The 21,236-nt window shown below is 41.2% G+C and overlaps 1 protein-coding gene across 10 annotated transcripts; it reads left to right on the top strand.

Moving 5' to 3' along the window:
- The first annotated feature begins 1,482 nt into the window (after positions 1-1,482).
- On the top strand, positions 1,483-19,610 carry LOC125521344. 10 transcript variants are annotated; one of them, XM_048686402.1, is made up of 10 exons: positions 1,485-1,963; positions 2,255-2,313; positions 2,403-2,464; positions 2,598-2,709; positions 2,878-2,917; positions 3,038-3,174; positions 4,179-4,263; positions 4,973-5,107; positions 5,422-5,511; positions 18,981-19,610. In XM_048686402.1, the coding sequence occupies exons 1-8, from the start codon at positions 1,805-1,807 to the stop codon at positions 5,015-5,017; spliced, it is 699 nt and encodes a 232-aa protein (XP_048542359.1). In that variant the 5' UTR covers positions 1,485-1,804; the 3' UTR covers positions 5,018-5,107; positions 5,422-5,511; positions 18,981-19,610. The 10 variants fall into 10 exon arrangements, with proteins under 10 accessions (XP_048542368.1, XP_048542367.1, XP_048542359.1 ...); XM_048686404.1 differs by having other exon boundaries at positions 1,486-1,963; positions 2,255-2,292; positions 18,981-19,604; XM_048686403.1 differs by having other exon boundaries at positions 1,488-1,963; positions 4,179-4,429; positions 18,981-19,595.
- The last annotated feature ends 1,626 nt before the right edge of the window (positions 19,611-21,236 follow it).

Raw genomic sequence — 21,236 nt, 5'->3', positions numbered from 1 at the left:
TACTATGAATATGTGTATGACTACTATCAAGATTTGGTAAAATAGACCACTCATCAAGGGTGCATCACCATAAAAGATATTACTCATATAAATAAAAACAACCATTATTCTCCGATTTAAATGAATAGCCATCTCGCATCAAACAAGATCCAGATATAATGTTCATACTCAATGCTGGCACCAAATAACAATTATTCAGGTCTGAAACTAACCCCGAAGGTAGATGTAGAGGTAGCATGCCGACGGCGATCACATCGACTTTGGAACTATTTCCCACGCGCATTGTCACCTCGTCCTTAGCCAATCTTCGCTTAATCCGCAACCCCTGTTTCGAGTTGCAAATATTAGCAACAGAACTGGTATCAAATACCCAGGCGCTACTGCGAGAATTAGTAATGTACACATCAATAACATGTATATCAAATATACCTTTCACTTTGCCATCCTTCTTATCCGTCAAATACTTGGGGCAGTTCCGCTTCCAATGACCAGTCCCTTTACAGTAGAAGCACTCAGTCTCAGGCTTAGGTCCAGACTTGGGCTTCTTCACTTGAGCAGCAACTTGCTTGCTGTTCTTTTTGAAGTTACCCTTCTTCCCTTTGCCCTTCTTCTTGAAACTGGTGGTCTTGTTGACCATCAACACTTGATGCTCCTTCTTGATTTCTACCTCCGCAGCCTTTAGCATTGCGAAGATCTCGGGAATTGTCTTATCCATGTCTTGCATATTATAGTTTATCATGAAGCTCTTGTAGCTTGGTGGCAATGATTGAAAAACTTTGTCCATGGCACTATCATCAGGAAGATTAACTCCCAGCTGAGTCAAGTGGTTGTGGTACCCAGACATTCTGAGTATATGTTAACTGACAGAACTACTCTCCTCCATTTTGCAGTTGTAGAACTTATTGGAGACTTCATATCTCTCAATCCGAGCATTTTCTTGAAATATTAGCTTCAACTCCTAGAACATCTCATATGCTCCATGACGTTCAAAACATCATTGAAGTCCCGGTTCTAAACCGTAAAGCATGGCACACTGAACTATCGAGTAGTCGTCAGCTTTGCTCTGTCAGACGTTCTTAACGTTGTCAGCAGCATCTGCAGCAGGCTTGTCACCCAGCGGTGCTTCCAGAACGTAATTCTTCTGTATAGCAATGAGGATAATCCTTAAGTTATGGACCCAGTCCGTGTAATTGTTACCATCATTTTTCAACTTAGATTTCTCTAGGAACGCATTAAAATTCAACGGAACAACAGCACGGGCCATATTTAAAACAAATCAGGAGCTAGCCAACTCGCTCCCACGGTGATCCCACGATGTCATGCATTCGCGACCGTCGGATCATCCTCGTTCTGAGCCTGGGCCGTCAGATCTTTACCTTGTAAATTTAATATTCACCCGTTGGTAAGTTTCTTTAGAGTATGACTGGTGGGTTCATTTCTGACATCTATCGACTGGGTGAAACGTCGCGCAGGTGCGAAAGGATTTTGGACAATCCTCTCCTCGCGCGCAGCGTGCTTCCAGTGGGTCGTGGAACCCTAGACCCCTTTCCCCAATCCCACGACCGCCTCCATCCTCCCGTGCTCCACCCCGAGCGTGCCCGGGCTCCGCCTCCTCCTCCTCCACCACCATCCCTTCTCTTCTCACTCTTCCTCCTGTCGCAACCGCCTCCTCTTCTCCCTATCTTCCTCCTCGCCCCACGCGACCCCTCTTGTGCCGCTCGTCTCCACTTCGTTGCCGCCATAGATCGAGGAGGACGGCGCGATGACGACCATGATGCATTAGACATCCCAGATCGACGACGCCATGGAAGCCATGAGAGCTGGCCGAGGAAGAGGGGGCAGGGCCGCAGGCCATGAAGGGCATGGCGGCTGCGGGCGGAAGCAGCATGGGTTGAAGGAGCGGCGGATGTGGGAAGGGTCAGAGGTTGGGGAAGACTCGTCGGCTGGGCGACAGCAAGCGCCGGTGAGTGCAAGCATGCGTTTCCAGAAGCGTCCTCTCCTACAAGGCAGGCAAGGACGACGTCGTCGCCCTCGCAGGTCCTCCTCCCATCCCTTTTGCTCCCCCTCCCCTGCCTCCTCACCTTGCCTTTGAGTCCGACGCAATGTAAGAGAGCCCGCAGGCAAGCTCAAGCTGGAGGCGATGAAATCCCTCTCTTGTGCCAGAATCTAACTTCTTATTTGTGTAGTGTTCTTTTGCTTCTATGTACCGTACCATGGTTGTGCTCTGACCAGATCGTTCCCATTTGTTTTGCAGGTTCTACGATCTGTTGCATATCTTTTCTTCTCGTTAAGGTTAGCTGCTCTATTTCCTAGGTACACGTGTATTATCGTTTATGGGGGTGCTATCATGGTACTTCGTCTGCTGATCATTTTAATGTTCTGGATCTGGGGTGTGGCTGCAGGAGAGGGGAGGCGGCCAATGACAGGGAGAAGGAGCAGGTCGTCGAGGAGTGCAAGCAGAAGGGTAAGATGTGTATTTTTTCATATTTTTACAGATGATCTTGCTGTTTTGCAACATGTATTGCATTTCCAGGGATTATCCTTTTGCTTATTTAGTATTTCCTATGTTCTCTGAAGATTAATTTTGGCCCATACAGTTTCCGGTGACTGGAAGTCTGAAACTGATGACAGGGCATATTGTTTTGGTTATGAGTGGTTGGAGATATTGTGGCTTGATGTCCCTGGAGCAGTCAGACCCTTCCAAGATAGGTGAGCCTGATTTCTTCTGCAATTCTTCCACCACAGTACATGAAAAGGAATATGTTCTACCTATCGGCACCATTTCTTGTGGAGGATTGGTGCTTCCCCTTTATTTTGTCACACTTTGGTGTCCTTGAGTTCAAAATAGATTCACCTTTGTTCTTATTCTGCACACAGGTCGAGCGACGGTGAGCACATCCGACGCCAACACACCAAGGTGAGATTCACCCGTTCTTTCTCTCCCCATGCCGCCTCCTCCCTTCGGCCCTGATTCATCGGCGCGTGCAGACACCTTTCCTTCTTTGACTTCTCCCCTCTTTTTCGAAAAGCAAAAAAGAAGCAGGAGCAAAACGAAAGTGAGCACCATAGAAAGGATGATTATAAGCAAGCGACAAGAACAAGCCAATGGGCATGGCATTTTCAAGCGACAAGAACAAGCCAACGGGCATGGCATTTTATGCAAAATGAGCAGAGGTAATGTAATATTGTATTAGTCGAGACTTGAGGGTACTGTCTAAACAAAATGTATACAGTTGGCAAAGAATTTAATGTACATACATAGTACATTATGTGATGTATAATGTTCAATTGGCCTCCCAATCATAGTATGGATATTTTCAATATGGGTGGCATTCAGGCTTAGTTAGTTTCCTCTCATTCTTGGCATCAGATGACATCCATAGGTGGGATCCATTTTCATATTAGTATATAGCCCTACTATTTAAATGGTTCCGATTGAATTTTTATGCTCTGAAATAAATAATTTCTCCAGCACCGGATTTATGTCGTCATGGATATATATTATTGGTCTTTTGGCCAATATATAGGTAAATGCATCGTTACCAACTGCTGGAAAAAAGTTTGTATTCAGCATGGTCAATCTAAATAGATGAGCGATGGAGATGGATATTTCTATGCTTTTTTAGAAGATGCTCTGAAGTTAATTGTTTGTGATGCTTATTTGTAATGCATTTTTTGAAATAAAATTGGTTCTTCGCTGTGATTTTTTTAGACCTAGGTTCATACATTATTGATGTGTGCATTGCTTATGAAGAACACAGCCACAGCTGATGTATTCATGTGTCTTCCCTTCATATGGTACTATATTTAAATGTTCCTGGCCACTGCAGCCGCTACTTATCAACTTATAAACATTTGGTTTGCTCATGTGTCTTAGAACAACCTTTTAGCACCTGTATGTGAAATAACAAGCGTAGCGTTCTCATTTATAGGACATTTATTTTTTTCACTTTCATGCTAGAATGACTTTTGTTGTGCTATTTAAAACAACCGTGTTGATCTCAATAACACAGGGATACATAGAGCTAGCCAGTGCAAGCTTCTGGTTTGGTTGCTGTAAACATACTAAGGTCCCTACCATATGTGAAAATAAGGAAATGTTGGTGTTAGCTGATGCACCACTTTCCTTTCATGATGTTATAGTTTGAACGGTTGCTCATGGGTTTTGTCTCGTGCAGAGACCAGGCGTGGGACTGGTGCTTGGTAGCAGCAGTGATTCCTTCAGGCATTTCGATTCCAGTAACCACAAGTTCTAGGGAAGATGTATGTTTCCTACAAAGGGTTTGAGTTTGAGAGGCACAAAAGAAGTTACAAGTGTTGCAGCTTATTTGGCTTTATAGTGACATGTATCGACAAACGATTGTTATATTCAGTATGCTAGGCTGTGTCCTATTTATCATGCAGATTCTGTATTAGGTGCTCGATAGAGGTAACAAAAGCTAACAGAGATCAGAATATATTTTTACTTATATTTTTGTCTTTCTTTTAGTTCTGTGTAGTCTTTATTTACCATGTAATGATTAGTTTGAATGCTTATAGTGGTGATACTTTCCCTATAAATTTGTTGGTAGATTATAATTCCGCTACTTGATTTAGGATAGTATATGGTTCTATGATACAGGATTTAGAGGAACATATATGGGATTTAGTTTTTCAGGTCACACTTGTCCCATATTCTGTTACTTTCCCTGTTGATTTTAGCTTGCAATTGAGTAAGATGCAGGTTCGGAATTCTCCCTTGTGTGTCAGAGTCTGAAGTATTTGACCATTTGGGTTCACTTCTATCATGTGTTGTATCCTTCCTCTATTTTAAGATTTACTAGGCACATGCATGTTAGTTGTTGTTTCAAACATGTCAATGAAAGGTAATAATGTTAAAATTGGTTCCCCAAGGGCCAAGGTGGTGATGATCACTTTGTGCTTCTTTTCCTACTTGTTCTAAAAATGATTCTTCTGGGTGATGTTGATTTAGGTTTTTGTGGTCGTGTCATACACCAATTACCGTCGAGATGGGTAATGGTATGGGAATGGGGCTCCAAGGATGTGAAAATGGTCGGGAAGACAGAGTTAGCAGCGACATGTGTCCTCAAGTAATTTCTTGCCAAAGGTATGCTATAGATACAACCAGCTTCAGAGACATGCCTAGGTAGCTCTCCTATACAGGTTCTTGTTGATCTTTGTTGGTTAAAATATGTGTTGCTGTGACCTTGAGAACATTTTTTTATCTTATTACTGCAGTTTTGTTTTTTCACTCAAACATATAGTGGTTAGTGTTGTTAATCCATACATAGCCGTATTTGTAGGTTGATGTTATCATATCTTTCATTCAATATCTTGTGCAAAGTTACATGCGTATTTTTCTTTCTTTAGGCCGTCCACCCGTTTGATTTCTGGACCCATATTTTAATGGTTCTCTTGCAGGTGATGTCAAGGTTAGCTACCGTGATCAAGGAAATAACATGTATCTGTGTGGTTTGTTTCTGCTGTTGATCGGCCGTTGCTGTGTTTAAGGTATGTTGTGCCCGGTGCTACTTAATGCTATATAAAACCTATAGCTATACATAAAACGCCTTGATATGCAAATAACCTAGTTAAAATAAATGGGTTGCGCCATCTAGCATTACATGACGACATGCCAAACACTTTGCCACCTAGGATAGTCTATATTTGTATTTCATTCAGTTATCTCATATTTCCAGTAAAAGAAACTATTCGCTTTGGGGTTTTGGAATAATCTTCAGGAAGTTGGTGACGAGTTGGTAGAACTTATATAAATGTCGCTTTCATTAGACAATGACATGCCAAAGACACCACTGCCTAAGGTAGTCTTTGGACTTAAGCTATCTCATATGTACAATAACAAGATTTATCGCTTCAGTTTTTAGAATAATCATTGATAAGTTGGTTAAGAATTAGAGCTAAAGTCACGCTCATGAGTAGTATTTGTTGTACAAACATCAAGTTAATTCTTGAGATACAATAGAGACACTATATTTGTAGCGATCTGACCTCAGACGGTCAAGTCTCTGTGCTTAAGTGTCATCCCTGGATCGGTATGCTGACACACACGGTACTCGAGGATTTATAATAGAGGTAAATCACATGTATAAAGTAACGTAAAATACTATTACCTCAATCCAAATAGCGGAAGTAACATGGTTGTGGATTCCCATCAACACCAACGGCAAAGTTGAGTGTAGAAATTGTAACCCTAATGTATCACTTACTCGTCATAAGAAGTCCTGTAACATGAGACGTTGCAGCCACAAAGGATCAGTACATTGAATGTACTGGCAAATTCACATCATAGAGAAATGATGAACAATGGCTATTACTATATGCATATATGGCTGGTGGAAAAGCTCTATGGTTATAAGGTTTTTGTGAAAAGCCAATTTTTTCCTACTGCAAATGAATAAATTTTATTTAACTATCATGGTGGTTGTTAACATTGAGAGTGTAGACACCCTATCAATCCCAATTAAGCATCACCATTAAAACGCAACAAGATTAATTGAAGTCACATGATGAGATTCACATGATAATTCAAGTACTAGATACTCAAGACGTCCATAACCGGGGACACGGCTAATCATGATTAGTTTATACACTCTGCAGAGGTTTGCGCACTTTTCCCCACAAGACTCGATCTTCTTTGTTGGATTTCTCGCACTACATGGTGTTTGAGAAATGGATGACCGAGACATAGTCTTTCAGAAGCGTTTGCATCTTATGATGGGTAGACCGTATCACCTACTACCCCTACATCTGCTAGTGTACCACTATAAGAGTTCACACGACTTAATCAACTATGCTAGAGCCCATAATAGCTTGTGGATGCACACGGAAGTTTCTAGTATGAATAATCTCATGATCCCTTTGAGACTGGGTGGCGGTTCATAAAAAAACAGGCAATCGCTGGAATACCCAGGTGCCTAAACAGGCAATCGCTGGAATACCCAGATGCCTCAATCCACCCAGATGTGTGTTAAAGTTGTCACCTTAAGTAAACCATTAATTAACAATCTCACATCTGTCATGTCTGAGGTTCTCTTCTTTCTCTGTCTTGTGGCAGCTTTAGGCAGATTGCTAGGGGTGCTCCTACTGCCATCATCTGAGGAACTTGAGGGACTAGTGCCCTCACTCATCTGCACTTGCTGCTCTGACAAGTTCTGGCTATCACTTTGGTCTGACATGATGCAAACTCTGACTGCTGACCCTGTGAATAGGTTATAGATGAGATAGAATGGATAAGCATCACAAAATGCAGAGATTTTTGCAAAAAAATAATTCAAAAACTTAGTTTTAGTTTCCCACTGAAAGCATCTCGGATCTACCGATTTCTAAACTCGGTGATACCGAAGCAGTTTGGCACCTAAACTAGTGAACTCGGTCAGACCGAGTCACAGTTCGGTGGCACCGAGACTGCTAGGGTTTCACAGAGTTCCAAAATCGGTCACACCGATAAGTAATTCTCGGTCAGACCGAGTCTCACTTGTGCAATGGCATAAGCCAAATCGGTGGGACCGAGTTTTTCAACTCGGTGGGTCCGAAATGGTTTCGGTGGAAACCTAAATTTTTTGAATTAAACCTAATCTACGAGTTCATTGACTGGATAGAAGTTTAACAAACGTGGCAAAAATCATGATGATCACAATGTGCTAAGAATCGGATTGGTGAATAGCACAAAGATCGAGTCCATACCCTAGTTCGGCGGAGACTCGCTACGGCGGCAATGGCGGGGTTCAATTTCCGTTGACGGCGACGGAGACCAGCGACTGGAGGCGGCTGGCGGCGAGGAGACGATCCGGAGACCAAGTTGGCAGAGCAGGCTATCGCGCGGGCGAAGGGGTTCGGAGAAATTTTCAAATTTTTGCCCGTGACTATATATAGCCCGACCCTGTCGGTGTGACCGAGTGGAATAACTCGGTGGCACCGAGATGCAAAACTGTATATAGTTGTTGCAACTCGGTGTGACCGAATGGTTCAAATCGGTTGCACCGAGATCGAAAACCTAGATCAACTTAATGATCTCGGTAGGACCGAAAGTAGGGTATCGGTCAGACCGAGAATCATAAAGAGGTTTTGGAAGTTTAAGTCTATGACGAATCGGGGATTCCGAGCGCTCCTCACACAGAGTGGTTCGAATCTGACTTGATCAAATTTTGTGATGTAGCATGAATAGAGTTTGAGACGAGAAAAGCATAGATAGCTAGAGGAGGTTCTTAGGCATTCTTGTCCATCCACTTGGCAAAAGGAAATAAAACCAAACAATCAAAACAACAAGTGGATGTCCTCGAATGAGTAAAATATGCAACCAGCATGCTCACACAATAAGATGGCAAATGAAATATGTGACAAGGCATGCACAACCAATTCTAGCATCTATCAAGCAATTTGCAATGACAAGGTCATCTATATATGAGTATATTGACTTAGGAGTCAAGTGAGAACACTTGATCATAGGTCATACTCATCGTTTAAGCTCAAGTGGGGTTACCACTTTTACATAAAGCATTGTTGTGTTCACATCTTTAGAGTTGCTTTAGCTCAAGTCTTAGAGTAAAGCTCCCTCTAGATGTGATATCCCCCCTTAGAGGGATGAACTAACCTCGGGTTTTGTCGATGATGACTTCATGTAGATGTTGAAGATGTGGATGCTCAATGTTGATGCAGATCACTTGGAGCTATCCATTTGAGTGAATTGCACTTTCAATACCTACATGGGTTAGTCCCACAAGAAACAAACAAGGATATCCATAGACATAGAGTGATGCACACATAAGATGATGTCCATGAAAACTTTTAGGTTACCTTGTCCCTTGTCTTACCAACAAGAGGGTTTGTGACTCCTTGAACTAGTGCAAGATGTGGAAGTTGATTGCATTTGTTCTTGCCAAAATGATAAGAGTGAAGTATGTTGGCGGAGTCACCTTCAAGAACTCTCTAGTTCTTCTTTTTTTGAATTCACACCATCTTGATGGGAATTTTTGGAGTTGTAGTCGTACTTGATGAAGTGGAACTTGAAGTAGTCTTGGGAATTCACTTGACTAAGGTCTTAGGAGGTTCTTCAAATGCATCAATTTCCTCTTGAAGCTTGTCCTTGCTTTTTTGCTTGTAGTATTATGGTGGAAGATCATCTTGAGCTTGTGTCCCCTTGAAAGAAGTATCATACTTCTCTTGTTGAGGAACAAACTTCGTCTTGGGGTATTGATCTTCTTCCCACTCAACTCCATTGGCATTGAACTTTCGTTCAAAACCAACACCTTGATTCTTCCGGTGCCTTCCTTGCTTGTGTACAATTTCCTCGAATTGCTTTCTCCCGGCAACGCTCTTGTAAACACCTTTCTTTATAATTTCCTTCAATAAGTTATTTTCTTGCTCAAGTGTAACTTGGCTAAGAAAATCATTAGTGGAATCAAGAGAACTACTGGAAGCAACAATATTGGATTTAGCATGATCATTGTTACTACTAGAGGAAGAATCTTTCTTGTTCTTATTACTAGACTTGACTTGAGGCATGTAAGTGGATAAGAGTAAACGCTTGGCAATGTAAGAAGAACTTTTTTTGCGGAGATTATTATTGATTGCTTTTAAGAACTCATGCTCTTGCTCAAGATTGAGCTTTTCAAAGCGTAATTTCTCATGAGCTCTTAAAAGTTCTTGATGATTTTCGAAGATAGTTTCATGAGCTAACTTAAGAGTGTTTAGTTCTTTAGTTAGAACCTCAATCTTCTCCTTATCATTGTCATTCGTTTTATCTTGATTAGCATGATTAATTGACGTTTCAGCATAGTATTCATCACTAGAGTTGTCAACAAGCAAATCATCACCTAACAAGTCATCTTCATCATTATTGAAATCAACATACTTGGGGTGTGTTACCTTAGGACTTTTGGCCATGAAGCATCTTCCAATTCCTTCATTTGGTGAGTCAAATATGTCGTAGGAGTTAGTTGACACAAGTGCTAGACCGGCAACACCTTCATCTTGAGTATCTTCGGAGTCAGAGTGATAACTTCTCTCGGAGTGGCTGTCGGAGTCGGAGCCGGATACCCATTCACCAACATGAGCTTGATGTCTTCGTTTTGTGTAGCTCCTTGATGATTCTTCCTTCCTTTCCGAATCCTTACTTCTCCGTGAGTATCTTCGTTCATAACGATCATCTCTACTCCTTCTCTCTCTTGGTGGTGATTCTTTGCTTCTTCTTTTTGGAGAATCTTCTCTTCTCTTGTAGGGAGCCGTACACTCATTGGAATAGTGTTCGGGTCTTTCACAACTATAGCAGTTTCGCTCTCGACTAGAAGATCTTTTGTCATTGTAGGACCTTGACTTGAAACTTCTATCTTTGCTTTTACTCTTGCAGAACTTGTTGAAGTTCTTCATCATTAAGCTCAATTCTTCATTGAAGTTTTGTTTCTCACTTGATGATGTAGGGGCTTCACATGAGGCTTTGTAGGCACCACTTGATTTGTTGTGAAGTTCCTCTTTATCCTTAAGTGACATCTCATGAGCAACAATTCTTCCAATCACCTCCGTTAGCTTGAGATCTTTGTAATTGGGTATCATTTGGATCAATGTACACACGGTATCATATTTTCCATCCAAGGCTCTTAGAATCTTCTTGATGATGAATCTATCGGTCATCTCTTCACTTCCTAAGTCGGCAATCTCATTTGTGATGAGAGCAAGCCTAGAGTACATTTCAGCGACACCTTCACCATCCTTCATTTTGAACTTGTCAAGTTGACTTTGAAGCACATCCAACTTGGATTCCTTGATGGAGTCGGTACCTTCGTGCATACCAATCAAAGTGTCCCAAATTTCCTTTGCATTCTCAAGACGGCTGATTTTGTTGAATTCTTCGGGGCATAATCCGTTGAAGAGAATATCACAAGCTTGAGCATTGTATTGCAACATCTTCAACTCATCCGCGGTAGCTTCACGGTTTGGTTCTTTCCCATCAAAGAAGTCACCTTGCAAACCAACACACACAATAGCCCAAACAGCGGGGTTATGTCCAAGAATATGCATTTTCATTTTATGCTTCCAACTAGCAAAATTAGTACCATCAAAGTAAGGACCTCTACGGTGATAATTTCCCTCGCTAGACGCCATACTCTCCTAGGTTGTGAAACCAAGGCTATGACCACCAAAAGCTATGGAGATCAAGCAAATGGAGACCAAAGCTCTGATACCACTTGTAGGATCGAAAGTATGTCTAGAGGGGGGGAGGGGTGATTAGACTATTTGACCAAATAAAAACTTAACCTTTTCTCAATTTTAGTTCTTGGCAGATTTTAGCTATTGTAGGACAAGTCAAGCAATCATCACACAATTCAAGCAAGCATGCAAAGAGTATATTGGCAGCGGAAAGTAAATCATGCAACTTGCAAGAATGTAAAGGGAAGGGTTTGGAGAATTCAAACGCAATTGGAGACACAGATGTTTTTCCCGTGGTTCGGATAGGTGGTGCTATCCTACATCCACGTTGATGGAGACTTCAACCCACGAAGGGTAACAGTCGCGCGAGTCCACGAAGGGCTCCACCCACGAAGGGTCCACGAAGTAGCAACCTTGTCTATCCCACCATGGCCATCGCCCACGAAGGACTTGCCTCACTAGCGGTAGATCTTCACGAAGTAGGCGATCTCCTTGCCCTTACAAACTCCTTGGTTCAACTCCACAATCTTGTCGGAGGCTCCCAAGTGACACCTAGCCAATCTAGGAGACACCACTCTCCAAGTAACAAATGGTGTGTTGATGATGAACTCCTTGCTCTTGTGCTTCAAATGATAGTCTCCCCAACACTCAACTCTCTCTCATAGGATTTGGATTTTGTGGAAAGAAGATTTGAGTGGAAAGCAACTTGGGGAAGGCTAGAGATCAAGATTCATATGGTAGGAATAGAATATCTTGGTCTCAACACATGAGTAGGTGGTTCTCTCTCAGAACATATGAGTTGGAATTATGTATGTGTTCTGATGGCTCTCTCCCCGAATGAAGAGGAGGTGGAGGGGTATATATAGCCTCCACACAAAATCCAATCGTTACACATAGTTTTCCAATCTCGGTGGGACCGAATCAACAAACTCGGTCGGACCGAAAAGGTAAACCTAGTGACCGTTAGAGATTTTCGGTGGGACTGACATGCAACTCGGTAGGACCGATATGGTTAGGGTTTAGGCATAACGTAATCTCGGTGAGACCGATTACACCGAGTTTGGTAATAAGCTAACCAGAGAGTTGGTCAGGCAAACTCGGTGGGACCGATTTGCTCTTTCGGTGAGACCGAAAAGTTACAAAAGGGAAACAAAGAGTTTACATTGCAATCTCGGTGGGATCGATTTGCTCTTTCGGTGAGACGAAAAGTTACGAAAGGGAAACAGAGAGTTTGCAATCCCATCTCGGTGAGACCGAGATCCCTATCGGTAGAATCGAATTGCTAGGGTTTGGCAGTGGCTTATGACAAGTGAAACTCGGTGGCGCCGGATATAAAGAATCGGTATGACCGAGTTTGGCTTAGGGTTTAGGTCATTTGTGGAAGTGGGAAAGTAGCCGAGGATTTTGGAGCATATCACTAAGCACATGAAGCAAAAGACTCATTAAGCAACATCTCATCCCTTCTTGATAGTATTGGCTTTTCCTAAAGACTCAATGTAATCTTGGATCACTAAAATATAAAATGAAGAGTCTTGAGCTTTTGAGCTTGAGCCAATCCTTTGTCCTTAGCATTTTGAGGGTTTCACTTTCACATCCATGCCATGCCAATCATTGAGCTTTTCTGAAATAGTCATCTTGAAATAGCATTAGCTCAATGAGCTATATGTTGTTATGAATTACCAAAACCACCTAGAGATAGTTGCACTTTCACAAAAGCTGCCGTGTACAAGGGAAAATTCTTATACCATTCTAGGGTTTAAACAAGGTTTGATCGTCGTTTCTCTACTATAGGTAAGTCTCTCAGATTTACCATCACATATAGCAAGGCGAATAATAAGAGTAAGTCGGTATGGTGATTAATCCATCTCGCACCCAAATCATTACCCTGTATACGGTTTAGTGAATCTCGCATTCTAACACTCGGTCATCCTCACAAGCATTGCAGAATTTCTGTTGTCGACGAACCAAAGTTCGGATGGATCCATAGATTCTGCAAGCCAAACAAACAACTATTGTTTCTTCACAACTCTCAGGTTTTGCGTAACTCCTATAAGATAGTCTGTCGATAAAATCGTAACTTCTTCCAGAGTTTTCCTTCAGCAAGAATGTGCTTGCTTCTTGGCAGGTCCTGGGGCCTGTGAGTTATGGCCCATCTCATCATTTGTAAACCTTGAACTTATCTTCTGGGCAACTTATCATTATTCCAACATCCAACTTCCAACTTCCTAGCATACTTAAATTCATCCAATTGTACTGTCTTCCTTCCTTCTATTGGCATCAAACTAGGACATGATCACTCAGACTTATCATGGAGTTAAAATCGTTCCATAATACCAACATCGTACCTCCTTTATATCCAATAGTAATTCGTCTCTTCATATTCGTGGATTATCCCACATACCGAGATAAAAAAACTTATACTTATGAAGTCCATACTCCACTTCGTGGAACATCATTATCCTTTCCAGGGTCAAGCGTCCTTATAGGGGAATATTGGCCATCTCTGTATGGCACTTCTTCAACTGGGAAATGTGAAACACATCATGAACTCCTGACAGTCCTTCCGGTGACTCCAACTTGCTGGCCACTTCTCTCATAAGCTCCAAAACTTGGTATGGTCCTACAAATCTCGGGGATAACTTTCCCTTAAGTCCAAATCGTTTAACTCCTCGCAGAGGGGACGCACGAAGACATGCTCTGTCTCCAATCTCATAGACTACCTCCTTGCGTTTTTGAGTCTGCATAACTCTTCTGCCTGGACTGAGCTACCTTCAGTCTATCTCGAATCAACTTAACATTCTCTTCTGACTCCTTGATCACATTTGGTCCAAACAACTGACGGTCTCCAACTTCACCCCACCTACTCTTGGGGGTATCACACATATCGAGACAAAATTCGTATTCATTTTGTCTGAAATCCACTCAGTGGAGTATCCCTATCTTTTCCTGGGGTCAACGGTTCTTACAGGGTACTACCACCCTTAAAATGCACAAATTTTCCATAGACCATATTTCTCATATCCTTAAAATGGCCAAAATCCTTCTTCATAAAGTAAAAACTCATAAAATCCATATCAGTACCAACGATGCTAACTTTATTTATTCTCAAATGATTACAATCTCTCGCTTTTCCATTACATGTCTCAACTCAACACCTCAATATAAAAGAAAATGTTCTCACTTCTACTACTCCATTTCTTTTGTTGCAAACTCAACTATCTAGCACTAGTTTCCTTCTCCTTGGGGCATTCTCTGGCAAAGTGCCCTGCTCCATTACAACGAAAACATATTACCTCTGAAAAGTCTCGAGGTTTCCTTTTTGGGCAATTGCTGAGGTAGTGCCCTGACTCCTTGCACCTGTAACAGGTGATATGACTCAGGTTCCTCTTGGGCTCCAATCGGTTTCTCTTCCTGGACTTTTCCATTCCAATCAGGGCTTCTATTTCCTATGGGTCGTATTCTACTTCCTCTGTCAGGAGTTCTACTAGATCCCCATTCAAACAATTTTGGGAGATGTGTCCTTCTTCTCCACATGAATAGCAAGACTTAGTGCAGGGTTTACTCGGATCTTCTTTAGATGTGTCCTCCATCTCTTCCTTCATCACAGTTTCTTCTAAAATTTCCATGAGGGCTCCTTTCATTACTTCTTTCCTCTGCTGGATGGTTCGTTGTACCATGGGGTAAATGTGGCACTGAGCAGGATAGTGGGTAGTTCCTTCACACAAGAAACAAGTAATCTACCTAGTTGGGCATTTTTCAACTGGGTGACTTTCTTCACAATTAGGGCATTCATCCTTGTGTTCTTTATGGGTGTGTCCTATTTCTCCACAAATCTTGCATGCACAAGGTTTCTTCATATCCTTTCCATAAGGCTTCAACTTCTGGGACACCAGCCGAGACTTTGGCAGAGTCAACTTAAATTCTTTCCAAGTGGTTACTCCTTGCCATCCATTGATGGTTTGGTACATCCTCCACCAAGTAGCAGCACCTCTTTCAAAGCACTTAAGAGCATGCTGGGTCATATCCTTTCCGACTATAGGGTTATTCTTCATGTTATCCTCCATGTTCTGAATCCATTGGTCCGTCAACAACTGACTCATCGGTCCAGAAAATACAAGCTCATCTCCATTCATCCTCTATTGGGTCCATGTGGGTTTGGGGTAAGATAAGGGAGAGGGGGAGGGACGCACACAATACAAACAATGGTTTTGAAAAGACAGATTTTATTGTGGCTGTCGAAAAACATCAAACAAATGACAGCTCACAAACGTCGCATCTAACGTAGGCATATAACAGGGGTTGGGTCTTCTAAAGGTCAATAAATCTTCAAGGTTGTCTAACCCTTCAAGTCTTGTTCATGCCTCTAATGGTTTTTTCCGATCATGCTTGTTTTTCTTAAGTTCTTTTGCCAGATCATCTCTGTTGACGTGAAGTCTCTTGTGACGTCCTTTAATATTCTGGAGTTGCATTTCCAAACTTCTGGGTTTCACATCCCTGACATGAACCATGGTCCTACTGTCCTTCAGTTCCTGACAAATCTCTGGTATCTCGAGGTTGTAGCTCCTCCAGCTTGGCTACTTTCAGCTTCTAGGGTCCTGAGTTCTTCACGAAATGCTTCCTTGTCAAATATGACTTCCTGCAAGTCCATCTTAAACTTCTTGATGTATTACTCCAGATCCTGGTGATACACCGGCCTAGGTTAAAACTTCATCTTTTGCTGATAGGTGCTCCATCAGCCTTCTTCCATCCAATCCATTCTGAAGACATGCATCCTTAACTCAGCACGGTGACAATAGCGTCAACGGGCGGTATCATCAGGGATAGCCGTGTTTCTGCCCTTGTCATTGCCATGAGCTATCTTCTATAATTGATATCTCCTGCCTTAGGGTTTTCTTGACAAAACTTTGAGTTTTTAACTCTCAATGTTCCAGTCTTTCTCCGATACACCTTGATCTTGGGTATTGACAGCTTCCTTAGTCTGCCAAGTTCCATAAGGGGTGCCTTCCTAGGTCATACAAATCTGGAAAATTCTACAGGGCCTTCAAATTCTCCTAGTCTTCGGAGTCTTCAACCGTTGTAGTCTCCATTATTATAATACACGGTAAAAGTCCTCTTCATTCCAAAGTGGTCTTAGTTGTCCAATATCTTGTACTTCTTGGAGTGGTCTCATCAGCCGATTCTTGGTGTGGTCAAAAAGGGGAAAAGGGTATGGTCTCACTAAAAGGGAATATTTGAATAAGCTCAGAAGAGAAGAGAGGTAAAAGATCCTTTTGAAAAGAAAGTTGTAGAGAAAATCTTTCCTATGGGCTTGCCAATTTCTAGGGTCATGTCCTACAGTCAACATGTGCTCTGATACCATCTTGTAGCGACCCGACCTTAGACGGTCAAGTCTCTGTGCTTAAGTGTCATCCCTGGATCGGTATGCTGACACACAGAGTACTCAAGGATTTATAATAGAGGTAAATCACATGTATAAAGTAACATAAAATACTATTACCTCAATCCAAATAGCGGAAGTAACAAGGTTGTGGATTTCCATCAACACCAACGGCAAAGTTGAGTGTAGAAATAGTAACCCTAACGTATCACTTACTCGTCGTAAGAAGTCCTGCAACATGAGACGTTGCAGCCACAAAGGGTCAGTACATTGAATGTACTGGCAAATTCACACCATAGAGAAATGATGAACAATGGCTATCACTACATGCATATATGGCTGGTGGAAAAGCTCTATGGATATAAGGTTTTTGCGAAAAGCCAATTTTTCCCTACTGCAGAGGAATAAATTTTATTTAAATATCATGGTTGTTGTTAACATTGAGAGTGTAGACACCCTCTCAATCCCAATTAAGCATCATCATTAAAACCCAACAAGATTAATTAAAGTCACATGATGAGATTCACATGATAATCCAAGTACTAGATACTCAAGACGTCCATAACCGGGGGCACGACTAATCATGATTAGTTTATACACTCTGCAGAGGTTTGCTCACTTTTCCCCACAAGACTCGATCTCCTCCGTTGGATTTCTCGCACTACATGGTGTTTGAGAAACGGATGACCAAGACATAGTCTTTCAGAAGCGTTTGCACCTTACGATGGGTAGACCGTACCACCTACTACCCCTACATCTGCTAGTCTACCACTGTAAGAGTTCACACGACTTAATGAACTATGCTAGAGCCCATAATAGCTTGTGGATGCACACGGAAGTTTCTAGTATGAATAATCTCATGATCCCTTTGAGACTGGGTGGCGGTTCATAAAAAAACAGGCAATCGCTGGAATACCCAGGTGCCTAAACAGGCAATCGCTGGAATACCCAGGTGCCTCAATCCACCCAGATGTGTGTTAAAGTTGTCACCTTAAGTAAACCATTAATTAACAATCTCACATCTGTCATGAATACTCTCAAACCCAATCCACGTTTATGAGCATAGCATAGCAGTATAAGCATAACGTAATAGTAACTCCCAAGGTTTGAATGCAGGGCAATAGGTTCCTACCTCATCAACTACTTCCCACTACCCACATGTTATCAATCCTACTCATGCAATGTTTGAGGTTGAAACTAATGCATAAAAACTAGGTATGAAAGGAATATGATCAAAGTGTGAACTTGCCTGCAATGTTGATGAAGATGATTCGCACTCAAAACTCCTGATGGTTCTACTTGTCACACTCCGGTCAATCTATCGTAAGCAAGCAATAGTAACCACACATAAGCAATCACTCAAAAGATCATAAAGAACGAAGAAGACAATTCGGAAAACATCAAAACCAAGCAAATCACTCTTGCAACATAAAACAATTTCTAACAGTACCAAAATTAAGTGAATTTGGCCTTATCAGAAAGTTTAGGTCAGGAGCTTCGATTTGCAAAAAGAATCAACTCAAACAATTAATCAAATCTATCTATTTATATAACATTCCAAAATTTAGGATTTTGGGATGTTACAATATTAGTACTACTTTAGTCAAATACATTGTCCACTGGTTGTTGTAGTGAAATGTAGCTCTAGCTATTAATTTACAGAATTGTAGAAAATAGCCCCTACGGAATTACAAAGAGCGAGAATAAGGAAGCTGGCAAACTTAGTGCTTCATGTTATTTCAGTAGAAAGGAAATAGAAGAGAATTCTCTATCTAAGAGGGATGCCATTGATTTAAAGAAAGAGACTTACCTTCGGAAATCATATTGCACTTATCTACAAGATTTGGGGATGCGGCTCAAAGTGTAAGATATTTTATGTCCTTCTATGTATTTATCGATACTGTAGCATGTTGGTGACTGTCCCTTACTTATCCAAAAACATTGAGTTCTGCTACTTACCCAACCAGATGTTAAATATTTCAAAATGCATCTTTATATTGTCATTGTATCGTAATTGCTTCTCCTGATGTGTTTTTGTTTTACACCAGCATATATTTGGTCCAGAGATATTCAATTGTTTGTCTGATAAGATAATATTTTACTTCTTTATGGAGCACTCTTATGGCAAGCACATTTTTCTGGATGAACTGTTGGTTGGTTTTTTCTCCATAAATATGATAAATTATCATATCATATGAAATGTTAAGATATACTGAAAATATGCCCTATATGATGGTGGTCTGGCATTTTAGAATTGTTTTGGGCAATTCATGTTTGTATGCATTTTTTCTTTTGGCCCTTGAAGGCATCTTTAATAGTTTGCAATTGCGATAGAAATTGTTGTGCTCGTATCTTTAGTTTTTATTACAATTGGTCGAGCTACAACGAGTGTGTCTGATTCCAACTCATCAAGGTGAGCTCCCTTTTTTATTCTTCTCAGGTAATGAGGCGTCAGTGTAGGCCCAATCTTTTTGTTTGTTGCTTTGAAGAGTGTTGTCATGTTGTGGAAAGGCAACATGTGCTTGATACGTGGAGTTGGTGTTGAGCCTGGCGGTAGTAGACAGGGAAGGCACCCATCTCACTTGATCTTGAGAGTTGATTCATATCTTTTTTTTCTTGACCTGATTGAGTTCCTGTATATGCAAGGATAAAGAAGAAGGGGCATTGTCGTGGTTGTTGCTTAAGGTGTTGGTCAGGAGCTGATTGTCGGGACTGATGACAAGAACGGAGAGCAAGATGAGTATGTCAACATGATGTTCCTTGATGTTGGCCTTCTTTTATAAAGTTCACATGCAACTCTCCTCCATGGTTAGAAAAAACTAATTTAAATGTTTTGTTTCTTTGGTGGTTACTCACTTCTCTTACCGTTGTTGTATCAAAACAATTGTATTTTTGTTGATGGCCACTTGGGCTCATTTTCGAGGAGAATGAGATGTGGAATAAACTACTCTAAAATGGTTGGTTCCCTTCAGACAATTTATTAGCTAACTAATTTTGGCTGCTGGTGCACATGATACAATTGTGCTCTGTTGTTGCCATCTTGCATTTTATGTGAGCTTAAGCAAACAATCAATTAAACTTTTACTAAGTTCTTACCGTATGTATTTGCTCAAACACAATTACTGAAAAATTTCAAATATTTTTAGCAAGTACATGGTTTTAAATGGGACTCGGTGCCATTTAGCGCGATGGGCAGTGTTATAGAAATATTTTTTTGGTGCAACAGTTATACACTTTTTTTCAAACTTGGATTTCACAATGTGATAAACATTTTCAAAAGAGTATGGTTTAATATATGGGCTTTCTACAACGAGTACTGAATATGTCCTTGCAAAAGAAACTATTTTCATCCACAACATGGCTTTAGCGGGTCTCTGCACCATTTGGCGCAACGGATAAGAAATTGCACTGGTCCGTGGTTGAGGAAACGCCTTTGTCACCCAGCTGAGGAACTGAGAAAGAAAGGAAGGGGATAGACATTCTCCGCTGGATCCGTCCCCTGCCGCTTCATATTCAACTCGGTCCACATGCATCGCTCTATGTGGGTTGGGCTAAATAACATATGAGCTATCCTAATACCTCCTGATCCCTATATCTCTGTATGTGCACAACAAAGACATGTTTTTTCCCTTAGGTTTCTTATCTTTTTCCTTCTTTTTTTCAGGTATGGACTATCATAATACCTCCTGATCCCTATATCTCCGTATATGCACAACAAAGACATGTTTTTTTCTTAGGTTTCTTATCTTTTTCCTTCTTTTTTTGCAGGAAAAAGATGCACGGTCAGGTTTCTCATCATGATAACCATGTTTTCAAACTTGCTAAAAAAATACAACCATGCCAACTTTACTCTCTCATCATAGTGGTCATATTTTCAAACTGAACATATTCATATTATGCAAAGTTTCCCTTTTCCCAGACTATTATTTAACAACGTAATAAACATGTTTAAAAATAGCATGATTTAGTTGAAGGTTCTTGCAGCATGAAACTATTTTCATCGACAACATGTCTTTAGCAGGTCTCTGCGCCATTTGGCGCAATGGGTCAACTAGTATCTACAACAACATAGACATGTAAAAATACTATCAGGTACTAAGTTCATGATAAATTAAAATTCAATTTAATCATATTACTTAAGAACTCCCACTTAGATAGACATCCCTCTAATCATCTAAGTGATCACGTGATCCATATCAACTAAACCATGTCCGATCATCACGTGAGCTGGAGTAGTTTTCAATAGTGAACATCACTATGTTGATCATATCTACTATATGATTCACGCTCGACCTTTCGGTCTCAGTGTTCCGAGGCCATATCTACGTATGCTAGGCTCGTCAAGTTTAACCCGAGTATTCTACTTGTGCAAAACTGGCTTACACCTGTTGTATGTGAACGTAGAGCTTATCACACCCGATCATTACATGGTGTCTCGGCACGATGAACTGTAGCAACGGTGCATACTCAGGGAGAACACTTATACCTTGAAATTTCAGTGAGAGATCATCTTATAATGCTACCGCCGTACTAAGCAAAATAAGATGCATAAAGGATAAACATCACATGCAATCAATATAAGTGATATGATATGGCCATCATCATCTTGTGCCTTTGATCTCCATCTCCAAAGCACTGCCAGGATCACCATCGTCACCGGCTTGACACCTTGATCTCCATCGTAGCATCGTTGTCG

The sequence above is a fragment of the Triticum urartu genome, chromosome 7, assembly GCF_003073215.2.
Source record: "Triticum urartu cultivar G1812 chromosome 7, Tu2.1, whole genome shotgun sequence".
Classification (NCBI taxonomy): Eukaryota; Viridiplantae; Streptophyta; class Magnoliopsida; order Poales; family Poaceae; genus Triticum; species Triticum urartu.
The sequence above is the reverse complement of the archived record's forward strand: the minus strand, read 5'-3'. Positions and strand labels throughout refer to the sequence as shown.

Coding starts and splice junctions, on each gene's coding strand:
- LOC125521344 (XM_048686402.1), top strand. CDS start 1,805: ATGGAAGCCATGAGAGCTGGCCGAGGAAGAGGGGGCAGGGCCGCAGGC. Junction 3,175..4,178: donor TTTATGCAAAATGAGCAGAG/GTAATGTAATAT, acceptor TGTCTCGTGCAG/AGACCAGGCGTGGGACTGGT. Junction 4,264..4,972: donor CCACAAGTTCTAGGGAAGAT/GTATGTTTCCTA, acceptor ATGTTGATTTAG/GTTTTTGTGGTCGTGTCATA.